This window comes from Hermetia illucens, chromosome 3 (assembly GCF_905115235.1).
Source record: "Hermetia illucens chromosome 3, iHerIll2.2.curated.20191125, whole genome shotgun sequence".
NCBI classification, from domain to species: domain Eukaryota; kingdom Metazoa; phylum Arthropoda; class Insecta; order Diptera; family Stratiomyidae; genus Hermetia; species Hermetia illucens.
The window spans coordinates 68,257,666-68,270,289 of NC_051851.1; the positions used below are offsets into that span (position 1 = coordinate 68,257,666).

Below are 12,624 nucleotides of genomic sequence, written 5' to 3' on the forward strand. Positions count from 1 at the left end.
CGAGAGAAGAATCTTCCAAAGAATTTTTGGCCCCCTACATGAGGATGGACCATTCCGTAGCCTAAATAATGACGAAATCTATGAGCGATACCATGACCGTCAGGTTGTGGATAAAATCCGGCTCAATAGATTACTGTGGGCGGGTCACTTAATCCGTATGGAAGACGATGAGCCAACCCGAAAAGTCTATAAGGGAAATATCTATGATAGAAAAAGAAGACCAGGCAGCCCCTGCCTAAAATGGAGCGGTGGCGTAGGTCAGGAGGCCAGACAGCATTTAGGAATATCGAATTGGTGGACCTCGGCGCAAAACCGGGAAGTCTGGAGTTCCTTATTAAGGCAGGCCTAGACCGGATACCGGTTGTTGCGCCGTTGATGATAATGAAACTTTTCCTATGTTTCAGATTTTAACAATTGAGACCGTCATTATAGTTATCCAATTCAATAATGAAGCTAAAAACTTACTTCAGAACCATTGTTTAATATTTCTATCGCTCGATTTAAAAATGGTTGCCATCAAGTTCCTTAGTTTCTTCCCTGAATATCCTCAAACCCAAGTTACCCACACTTAGTTCGCCTTATTACCTTAGCCTTTATGAACTTCCGAGCTTATCTGATGTGGGGCTTAAACAATATAATCTCCATTATTCATTTCCGTGTTTCTCGCAAATACAGAAACATTGGGAATCCAATGCCATTTAACAACATTCGAATATTATGTACATTGTTTAAAAACAATAATTTATTAACAATACTTATTCAATAGTATCACATTTACTGATAGCAACTATTGCATCCACATCTGGTCACCGTCAGATGTGGATGCATATTCATGATAACGAAATTCCGCCAAGATGAGCTTAACAGGAGCGCGAGGTTTCGTTATGCAGCAGTTCATCCCCTTTAGCTCAGTTTCGAAGCGGTCTTACCTCTGAACAGTCTAGGCTCTTAAGCATCCAACTTTTGAGCAGTGCAATCTGTTAAGCCTTTAAATATTAAAGAGAAAAATTTGTGATTGAATTTTTAATAATAAATTGTCGGAAAAATATTTATTGGCATACAGCGAGGTTCCACATAAAAAAGACTTCTTGGTGATAATGAACATATCCATTAATTTCGGTCTCGTATTAGTGCTTCGTGATACAACAACTTTCAGGAGGAAAATTTTGCCTAAGACGACATTTTTTTGTGTTCTAAAATATTTTGAAAAATAAATATAAAGGAAAAGTTCTTCCTTTCGGAATATTTCTCACGAGTAGCAAAATAATCACGATGGCGACGGAAAATACACCCCTTCTAAATGGATGTGTCATCAACATGCCGAAAAATAAAAGTATTCCAATGTTTGGAAAGTAAGTAGTATTTTCGAACAGGCATTTGATAAATTTGATAGTTAAATAAAAAACTCTTTATACATATATCAATGTCATTTGTATCAAAAATATTCCCGACTTTGATCATGCAATTTCCATGTACAAATTTTGGAATTTAGAAGCAAACCACTGAGTTAAGATCCCTATTTATAAATGTATTTTTTGGGAATAACATTGCTTTATTTGCAGAAAATAATAGTTCCAAATCCAATTGGATAAATATGGTTGCCTGTTAAGCCTGAATGGGTGATAACACCTCAACCACGCTTATACGCCATTGATGGCGGTTTGCTGAAATGTGTTTTATATCCCTTCAGGACTTCCCGAAAAGCTTGCATTCCTCCTTTGTTATTCTGCGTCATGTGCTTCCGAAACGGCGCACTCATCAGCCATCTTGAGATAGTAAACTCCATTGCACGACGTAGCTAGGTTGGAGCTTCCGAGTAACAGTGGAGGTCGCATCCAATGTACTACCTCCATATAATAGCACAGAAAGAACATTAGTAGGGAACAGTCTCAACTCGATATTGGTCGTGAGATAACTGCATTTCCAGATTTTGGACAAAGCGACGAAGGCGTCTTCAGTCCGACTCTACTTGCTAAGAAGGCTCCAGCTACTAACTGAGACGCCTGAGTATTAGATAGTTCTATTCAAACTCTGGTCACTCTTCTCTCCTTCTTTCACAAACGGGGATTGGAACCATCTTTGGTAGAGTTAGGTCCGCCTTAACTTTCACAACTCCTGACAGGTTTCAATTTATTATTCATTAGTTAAGTAGAACCAACCGCTATTTTGTAACTCAACCACGCCTGCGCGTCATCAGACACGGTCTGCTGAAATGCGCTCCAATTTCACCCGGACTTCAGGAGAGGCTTCATCTCCTTCTCCAGTGTTCTGTGCGTGCTGGCTCATCGGCCATCCCGGGATAGTGAATTTCGCTACATGGCATAGCCAACAATAGAGTTCACGGTTTTCCTTAATGTGTCCCCTATTTATAGCCACTTCCGCATTTTGATCCACATATTCACGGCAAATTTGACTGCGCGCTGACGAAGTTCCACTTTCGAAATTTTATGAGACCAGCGTATCCCGATAATACGTGCTTCCAACGATTAATTATTTGAAATAATAAAACCTTGCTGTTTCTTTTTCGTTGGTGTAGATATTTATTCTTGCAAATACCAATATTTCGGGATCCACTTGTTCTCTTATCTTGTGTCCGGATAGCTGAGTGGTTAGAGCGCAAGGCTGTCGTACGGAAGGTCGCGGTTCAAATCTCACTGGTGGCAGTGGAATTTGTATCGTGATTTGACGTCGGATACCAGTCGACTCAGCTGTGAATGAGTACCTGAGTCAAATCAGGGTAATAATCTCGGGCGAGCGCAATGCTGACCACATTGCCTCCTAGTGTACCGTTACGGTCTTGAATGAAGTGCTCTAACACACTTCAAGGCCCTGATCCAACATGGATTGTTGCGCCAACGATTATTATTATTATTACTTGTTCTCTTTATCAGTGCTAACAGGTCTGGACTTAATTTAATCGCTAGAAACATCGTGAAATTACAGTTAAATAAAATATTTTGAGATAGACTTGTTAGCACTGATGAAGGGAACAAGTGGTTCCCGAAATATCGGAGTTTACAAGAATAAATATCTACACCAACGAAAAAGAAACAACAAGTTTTTTATTATTTCAAATATATTTTCAGATTTTAGATAAGGAAATGAAAACGGATCTAGCACTGTTACTGCATCGAGTACCGGGAAGTTCGGCACCATTGTCGGTAGAATTCACGTTTCCTATGTATACAAATTGATCAACGCCTTCAATGCTCTGCCTATTGATGAAGATAGGAAGAGTAAGATCACTCGCCGGACCAAGAACTGTGCTTTTTTTGGCATCTATCTCTAGCCCGGCTGATCCATGATCCAGTAAGATGCCATCTGGATAGTCGAGGAGTTTAAGGCAAGATGCCATGGTCCGTTGAAGCCCATGTCGTCCGAAGCACATTCACCGATAATAAGAAGAAATAATATCAATGACAAGATACAAACTTGGCGGACTCCGCCTTGAACCTCGAATTCGTTCGAGATTTTAAGGCGGTGCAGCTCGTCATATTTGGTGTCATCATATGTTGCTCTGATAACCACTATTAGTTTCTCTGGATTTTTTTTTTTTTTTTGGGTAGGGTAGGTGAATGCATTTACGCACACAGTGTTGGACTCCCGATTCGGTACGTCGTCGGACTACCAACTAAACACCTCCCCATCGTCAGAGAGCTAGCCTGGAACCGTTTGTCACATTACTTCGGGCCAGCCCCCGAACTCTCCCGCCTTGCGGAGCCTTCAAATCAGGAAATTCCTTTCACCAACGGGAGGGAAGAGGAGGAAGGGAACTGTCAGTTCAAGGAGCCCCCTGCCATCCGGCTCCTCCACCGGTCGAGTTCTATCTTCTTAGCAACGAGAAGGGCCCGAACATAATAGGAAACACGGTTGCAGCTGTCAGTAGTCCTCAGCATATCTTCCACAATGTTGTGTGGAGAGAGATCCCCTGTGTTTAAATAGAGCTGCTGACGAACCCCATCCCACCTTCCACAAGAAAAAAAAATGTGGTGGGCATCGTCCACAACTCAATTGCAAAACACACAATCCGGAGAACGCGCCTTTCCAATCTTGTGCAGATAAGACTGAAAACCTCCATGCCCACTTAAAAATTGGGTAAGGAAATAGTCAGTCTCACCATGCTTCCGATTCAGCCACGCACCTAAGTTGCCGATGAGTCACGCAGTCCATCTGCCTCTAGTTTCATTTTGCCAAGAGAGCTGCCACTCGTCTAGAGTGCGTTGCCGTTCTTCGCGAGCAACCACCTCCCTTGGCTCATCTTCCTTGCGCTTGTATATGGCCTGACGCTCCCTAGCAAGAAGGGCAACGGGGGTAACTCCCGCGATCACCATCACGGCCGGTTCAGAGACTGTGCGGTACGCAGACGCCACCCGTAAAGCTCCCCGTCTCTGTACTTGCGCGAGGCGTCTACGATATACCTCCTTGTTAAGAGCGCCAGCCCATACCTCTGCGCCGTAGAGCAGGGCAGACTGCGTTGAGCTCATCAGGAGACGTCGCCTACTAGACGTAGGACCCCCAATGTTTGCCATTAGCCTACTTAACGCCGAAACTCCAGCCGCAGCCTTGTTCGCTGCTGCTTGGATTTGCTCAGAAAAGCTCATCTTTGAGTCAAGAGTCAACCCGAGGTACTTTACCGCTGATTTTGACTCGATTATCGACTCGCCGAACGATATGGGACGCAGGGTCGGAATTCTCTTTTTAGTCAGGATGACTACTTCGGTTTTTTCCAGTGCAAGGTTGAAACCATGAGTAGTCATCCATCCGCTTACCCGTCGCATCAATATGCCGAGTCTGCTTTGCGCCTGTTCGACAGTGCGTCCAGCAACAAGCGCTGCGACATCATCTGCGTAGCCGACCAGGCGCGACTCTTCTGGCATGTCGAGTTTAAGCAGACTGTCATAGGTAGCGTTCCAGAGGTCCGGCCCTAGGATGGATCCCTGTGCTACCCCCGACGTGACCTCCATCCACCTTTGACCCTCTAGTGTTTCATAGAGCAGGGAGCGGTTCCTCAGATAGTCCCTCAAAATCCGTAAGAGATAGTTCGACACGTTGAAGGTATTGTCTAGTGTGCCTAGAATGTCTTTCCATCTTACGGAATTGAAGGCGTTTCTGATGTCAAGCGTTACGAGGAGCACCACCCGTCGAGTTCGTCGGCTATGTGCCTCTGCTCGTCGAACGGCGTCCACGACTTGCATGACAGCATCAATTGTCGATCTTCCTGCCCTAAAACCAAACTGCCGGGGAGATAAATCTCCGGCAGCGCGTATCGCTTCAGCGAGTCTACTTCTGATGAGCTTTTCGAGCACTTTCCCAGCAGTATCAAGCATCCATAGTGGGCGGTATGAACACGGCAGTTCGGGATCGCCTTTCCCTTTAGGGATCAGCGCAAGCCTCGCAACTTTCCAACGAGCAGGGAAAATGCCCTCTTTCAGGCAAGCGTTGAATGCGCCGAGCAGTAAGTCTGACCGGTGTTGGAATACCAGTTTGTACACCTCTGCTGGAATACCATCGGGTCCTGCCACCTTCTTGTTTTTCATAGAGAGGACTGCCTGTTCCAACTCTTTTACAGAGAAAAGTGGACAGTCCTCTGCGCTCTCCGCGCCGACGTCACCATCCCATACGGGGTGTGCAGGGAAGAGTGCCCTCACAATGCGGTCCAACTGCTCGGCCTTAAGTGAACAGGGTTTCCGCAGGGCCCCGATTTTTCGGGTTACAAGTTTGTAACCGAGTCCCCACGGATCCCCATTCACCTCGTCGATCAGATCTTGCCAGCAGCGAGCTTTGCTCTTGTTTCTCTGGAATACCTTCCTGTGTAGGGCACTCCATATGCACTTTTTATTGATGCTGTCGAGAGCCGTCTCCAGACCGATGAAGAACAGATTAAACAGATATGGCGGTATTGTGATTCGAGGTATCTATCATCCGGTCTGCGAAATAGCTCTCCCACTTACGAGGGACAGCGAAATCACATCAACGTTAAACTCTTTAATTTTTTAACATATAGCTTGTCAGAAATCGGAAATTTGTTGGTTCAGGTATGAGAGACTTTTGTACAGGTTGTCGCCAAATTATTATATTCAAAGAAATGTGAGTCAAATTGTTGGCTATTCGTTCTTATCAATACTTCAACACTATGTTTTAAGCAAAAAAAGTGGGGGCGGTCCTGAAATTCATTGTTTTAAATAAAAAAATGGCAAAATTCTATTTTTTTATTTATCCCGTTCTGGTCTAGACCATATCAACATTCATTTTTCGAGCTCCCCATTTGGGAAGAAACGCAGGAGAAGTTCAATCAAGTCTCCAAAAAGGGAAATTTCAACATCAAACCCAACAACAACTGGATATATTTTTTGTTTTGTTTTCATCCTTTATCTTTTGAATAAAAACACTCAATATATTTTCTCATTTCCTATTAATTATAATTTTAAAAACACTCTACTAATTGCGCTATTTCTTGAATACAATACTTCGGGCTACCGTAGTAACTCCAACATGCGAAATATCAAACAAACCTAATTGTAACCAATAACGAAGAACTAGTTGATAATATCTCCAAAACTGCAAAAAGTAGCTAAAGAGACTTTAACTACGCTAAGTGGATAACGTTCTGGTCATTGTGAAAGAGAGGGATACGCAAGATATACTTGATCAAATCAACAAGTGACACCCCAATATAGAATTCACGATTGAAAACAAACAAACAAACGGTTGAATTCCTTTCCCCTCAAAATACTAAAGAAGAATGATTATTTCGAATTCGAACCATCGTCAGCACGTCTAACAACTCGCACCAATATAAAGTGGCCACTTACGGATTCATGGTACATAGACTCTTGTTAATACCTCTTGCCAAAGAGAGGCTTGAAAAAGAAGAAGAAGATATATTGTAGATACTGCCATTAAAAATGGATTTCGGCCAACTCTAATCCATAGATTAATAAGGGTAATGCAGGACACGAAGGAACAGAATCGCTTAATAACTTTGTTCGAACAAGACAGATGAAGAAGGAGACGCCATCAGCCAGGATAGCATACTCGACAGAAATGTTCAAAGGGGGTGCCACGCGAGCTCAAAATCGACCAAAAACAACATCGAGTTGACAATTCTGAGTAATGTTTGAAGCTCTTCCTCCATAAAAAACGTGAATTCATGAGTCGATATGTAACAATGGACGAAACATAGGTGCATTATTTCACACCAAGATCAAAACGATCGTAATGGACTGCAACAGTCGGCTGCATGTTCGAAGCTATTCAAAACCTCTCCAAAATCTTCGGAAGCAATATTATTAAGAACCTGCGGGCTTATCTTGACGATAGGATTCGCGAAGGTCCTATTTCGAACAAAAAAGTACTTGGATCAGTATTTTGATGCTTATGATATAATGTTCATTGAATATTTTAAGAAGTGAAAAACCATCAACAGTCGCGGTTACATAGCGTTGTTGAAACGTTTGAAAAGTAAAATTGCGGAAAACGGTCCCATTTGAAGAAAAGAGTGCGCTGTTTCATCAAGAAAATACACCGTGTTAATAATGAACGAAAAAAATGGCAAAAATTCATGAATTGGGTTTCGAATTGCTTCCGCATCCACCGTATTCTCTAGATCTGGCCCCAACGGCTTCTTCCTCTTCTCGAACCTTAAGAGGATGCTCGCTCGAAAGATGATAACCGAAACTGAGGCTAAAGACAAATCCTACTATAAAAAACGTATCAACGAATTGTATGACCGCTCTAATTGTTGTATCACCGTCGAAGGCAACTGTATTGAATAATAAAATCAAATTTTATCAAAAATTTTTTAAGGTTTTGTTTGCAACATTAAAATTAGTTCAATATCTGTTTGTCTGTTACACGTACTTTTCTCAGGAACGACTATACCGACGGACATGAAATTTGGTGAGAAGATGGGAACTGCGAACGCCCAGACATGCAGTTATTGATATCCTTCTACGTTGAGTTTGGCGGGGGGGTTGAAATGAAAGGTCTCGATTAGAATTTTCGAAGCCGGTATTAGTTTTGACATTTGTTATCAAGGCAGGGAGTGGGGGGGGGGGGGGGGGGGGAAAGTGATGATTTCTTTAACGGACCCATTCTCAGAAACTACCAAACCAAAAGATCTCAAAAAAAAATATGGATCTACACCTATATGGTGTCCATGCCTCAAAATACTCTCCATGTCGATATCTGCTCAAATTAAGTTAATAATAGTATATTACCATATTTTTGAGGAAATTGTGTAGAAACCACCTTAAGTTTATCCTAGATTTATAATTATATTGTAGTAGTATAGAATATAATATGAGAGATCTTATCCCCGAGTTTGATCAAAATAGTACTATTACTAACAAAGTTACAGTAGCTCGAAGTTGACTTTACCGTGTAAATTTACTGCAACTAAATATCAATGTCACACTGAGGTGAGTAGTCTGACATGCTAAATACATATACATAACGGGCTACGTACAAATGGGATAGTTCTGCACTCAAATATACTCACAGAAGAAGCAAACAAAACCTATCATACCCGAAGTGCCGACTTGTTTTCTTCTATGTTAGCCTAGAGCCATAGCACTTCCCTAGTCATGCCTTTCACGTATCGCAAGGAATAAAACTTATGTTAATGAAATCAATCAAGTAAATGTACTTTTTGTCGAAAAGTGTAAATTTAATGTATTATCCTGCGATGGTTTAACTTCGCCGTAGAGAAAACCTAACACAAAACTGTAGCCGAAAAATCTGAAAATCACAATAAAAGTACCATGATAGGGTGGCTCTTACGGCGCAGATGACGTGGGAACTGTGGCATTCTTGGGGGAGAATATGGATGCCAATATACATTGATCTTTTAAAAAAATCAGAGAATTTTGATATTTGTCAAACATTTAAGATGTCCCAAAACAGTGACCTGAAACCTAGAGCATCGAAAATAACCAATGTGTAGTGTTCCACCTCTACACAATCCTCGGAGTGCAATATCATTGAGAACTTGCGGGATTATGTCGACGGTAGGCTTCGCAGAGGTCCCATTTCGAACAAAAAATATTTGATGAAACGTTTTCTCGAATAATGGAGAAAAATTCCAGCGAGATTTACCCAACGTTTGGTCGACTTCATGCTACCGTACCGTACGCATATTTCCGATTTATTTCGTGCACAAAAGCATATGTACATATGCACATATACAGTGCGTATATTGAGTACGGTTGATACCAACGTACAAATATATCTATCTGAATTAGACACTACCCACAAACTTCATTAACGTATAAATATGCATACATACATATGTCTACCTTTGAGTAGTTGATGGTGACATACAAATGACTGAAAAAAGCTAAAAAAGAGAAAAAAGATTTTTCCATTTAACCCCCCATTCATATGAGCTCAATTTCTCGTAATACTGAAGGAGCGATACACTTGTATAATGATACATCATGATAAGCATTATCATGCAAAAAATTCACATAAAATAGAAAAATTTGACTTTATTTGTGCAGATATCTGAACGGAATGTATATTGAGGCCTAGATTTCGTATAGATACACCATTGTGATTTTTTCAGATTTTTTGGTTGCACAGGTTCTGAGAAGAACATCTGGTTCAATTTTTGGAGTCTACATTTTGAACCCTCACTCCTCTACCTTTCATTTAATATCAAAAATAAACCTTCCATTAATGAGCTCTTTCATTTGATACCCTACACGGCCACATTCTTGCACACTCTTTTTGTATGTTTGTTGAGTCTATCTGCAATCTATCCCCAAAGAGTAGTATATGGTGCCGGCCACAGTATATCTAGTAGGCGGTACCCGCTCTAAATGGACCAGACAGAAATGTAATGGGGGAAGGTACACATCATAGGCTCTCAACATCTGGCAGTATCTAAGTTGGTTTAGTGCCTATGATGTGTACAGATAAGCTTCTCCAATACATTCGCAAGTCCGGTCCATTGAGTGTGGATACTACTTATTAAATGGACTGTGGTGCAGGCATCGCAGATGAAGTGTAGGTACAGTTTTTTTTCGAAAAATATTGTGATACAATTTTAAACACGCTTTTGATTCTAGGTCATTCTATGGAGAATTTCATTTTGCTTGAAACCACCACTTTGTTTATTTTCTGAGACATTTTATTAAAAAATCTGTAACAGGAAATGACAAAAAAATACATTTCGAAATACTTTAAGATTACGATAACATACTTTAAAGAAAATCATCATCAAGATATCTCTTTTTTTATTAACAAATAAACCATTTGAAAAATCTTTCACGACTTCCTCCTCTTGATCAATAAAGGTTTCAAACGTCCCACTGAATATTCAATGAACAGTGCGTATCATCTTGTGAGCAGCCTGATCCACTTTCTTCAAAAGCATCTAAAACGACCTCATTACAACAATTGCATTCCAGTCAATTCAATGATTTACCATCCAATTCAGTGCAGTTATAGAACCAACGACTTTCAGTATTCCAGGCATAGATACAAACTTGATTGATTTGTGTAAGATCTGAGGCATCAGCGACCATAAGTGGTTCTGCCACATTCGGGATTGATACAAACAGCATCCCATCTGATATGAGTTTGCATACCATTTAGGATATTTTGAAATGCTTATCAATATAAGCTCACCATTTTTAACTTGGACAAGTATAGGTGTTGGCCAGAGTGCCGAAAGAATTTTCGGCAGATGGCTATCCGTGCCTACTGTATCTTCAGGTGTATTTCGAATCCACGAATATGTATTACCGGAACCGCCAATAACTACAAGAAAACTAAATTAGATTTGATAGCCGTTGTTGTGTAGAAAGAAATACTTTATAATAACTTAAATTCTCGAAAAACCTTTATCAGACAATTGGTTGTTCCTGCATTTACCAAGTCGCAAAAACCATCTAGAATATGCGTACAATATTAATGCGATTGTTCGGCACACTTTATCCTCACACATTGGTCCATGCCAATCTCTGGTCTTTGTTTTCATACCAAATACTCACTCTTTGATCATTTATCTAAATTAATTCAAGGAGTTTATATCTCTGTTATATTTGCATAATTATATCATATATGTTTGTATAACAACGTTTTACGATATAATCTATCTACTATAATTTACCGATTGTATATGCAATACGTCCCTTGCCCGATTCCAGTCCATTTGTGAGAACAATATTAGCATCATTCGTTGCCATCACATAGAACCTCATTTGGAGCTTAAATTCGTTGGTTTTGTAGTTTTTGATGCTTTTAACAGGAAAGTAATGCTGACATGATTTGGACTCTATATTGAACTCCTGGCAGGTGGCTAACTTATTAAATGGCACGGGGTATTTGTTGTATATGCTGCCAATGATCCGCATGTACGTAAGAATCGAGAATATCACTAAAGAAATTCGCGTGAAAACCATTATTATTTTATCCTCAAATAAATTCCTACAGTCGAAACACTCAGTGTGAAAAGAACTCAGGTATTCAGATAAAAGCACGAACTTGTTGGAAGTCTTTATATTACAATAATTTTAAAATTTGTTGTTATTTTGCTACCAGGGGAACCGGTTAACGAATAATTAACTTATTGGAAACGCTGACCAGAGTTACATTTTAAAGGGGGATTACAGGCAGCATATTCATATCTAGTATACATACATGGATTCAAATTACTTTTTAGGTTCTAATTGTTTTCTGGAGATGATCCGAAGCTCAGGGATCACTTCTTATTAACAAATGTGTTTTGTTGAAAGTATAACAGAAATGTACATATAATAAAGGGGGATTTTGCGAATGCAATGTAGAGTGCATCTGTTCTGCGTTTAGCAGCATCGTGCTGAAATCTTAAAAATAGATCAATTCAACCCTTGGACTCCAAGTATGGCAAACACACTCAAGAGCTTTGGTAACACTGTGTTTTTGAATTTAATATTTAAAGTTGAGAAACCAGCTTGCAATGTCTGAAAGCTACAAAATTCTGTCGATCTTTTAATTTTGCTTCTGAAAAACTGGAAATTCTACAGCTATTGTCAGAAATATTGTTTGCAAGCGCAGCAAAATAACTGCATTTGTCCCAAAAACCCCATCCAGACATGACAAAATATTTCAAACTTACCTACATATATATGTAGTATATGTATTGAACATATAATCGTATATCACGCTATTGTAATTTAGTGCATTCAATTAACGTTTTGTATTTAAACCGCTTTTCATTTCTGATTTCATTCAGTAAATGACGTAAACTACGGATAAGACGGGTTTCACTAGACTTACTCTAAATGTCCATTTTCGATTCTTTATGTTCACAAATAAAACGAGCGAGTTGGCTGAGCATCATTCTGTCGACCTTAGACTCTAAATTTGAATCCTGAATGTTTGTGGTGATTTTCATTTGTATACTACTCTCTATGTGAAGCCGTCCCTAAGCAATGCGTATTTATGACATGTCGTCGTATTGATATAATATTTCCTAATTGTGAGTTAGGGCTTAAGAATACACTCAAGCCCTGCTTGCTGTAACAGCGATTAAAAGGGATAAAAATTTGTGGGATAGGAACTAGAAAATTCCGAATTTATACTGCTACCGGAATCAACGTCGTCTCTGGTAGGGATTGACCTCACGCCGAAGGCTTT

At 40.2% G+C, this 12,624-nt stretch overlaps 2 protein-coding genes across 3 annotated transcripts in view; one reads left to right on the forward strand and one right to left on the reverse strand.

Annotated features, from left to right (window-relative positions):
- Window positions 1-903: 903 nt before the first annotated feature.
- Window positions 904-12,624, forward strand: part of LOC119651513 — a 47,503-nt gene continuing 35,782 nt past the window's right edge. Inside the window, exon 1 of the mRNA XM_038055139.1 lies at window positions 904-1,352. Within this exon, the coding sequence (XP_037911067.1) occupies window positions 1,273-1,352 (80 nt within the window). The 5' untranslated portion in view covers window positions 904-1,272. The remainder of the gene's footprint in view (window positions 1,353-12,624) is intronic.
- LOC119651512 lies at window positions 10,115-11,577 on the reverse strand. Of its 2 annotated transcripts, XM_038055138.1 has the most exons (5): window positions 11,438-11,577; window positions 11,117-11,383; window positions 10,633-10,764; window positions 10,430-10,573; window positions 10,115-10,378 (listed from the first exon to the last, which is right to left on the reverse strand). In XM_038055138.1, the coding sequence occupies exons 2-5, from the start codon at window positions 11,358-11,360 to the stop codon at window positions 10,302-10,304; spliced, it is 597 nt and encodes a 198-aa protein (XP_037911066.1). In that variant the 5' UTR covers window positions 11,361-11,383; window positions 11,438-11,577; the 3' UTR covers window positions 10,115-10,301. The 2 variants fall into 2 exon arrangements, with proteins under 2 accessions (XP_037911066.1, XP_037911065.1); XM_038055137.1 differs by having other exon boundaries at window positions 11,117-11,494.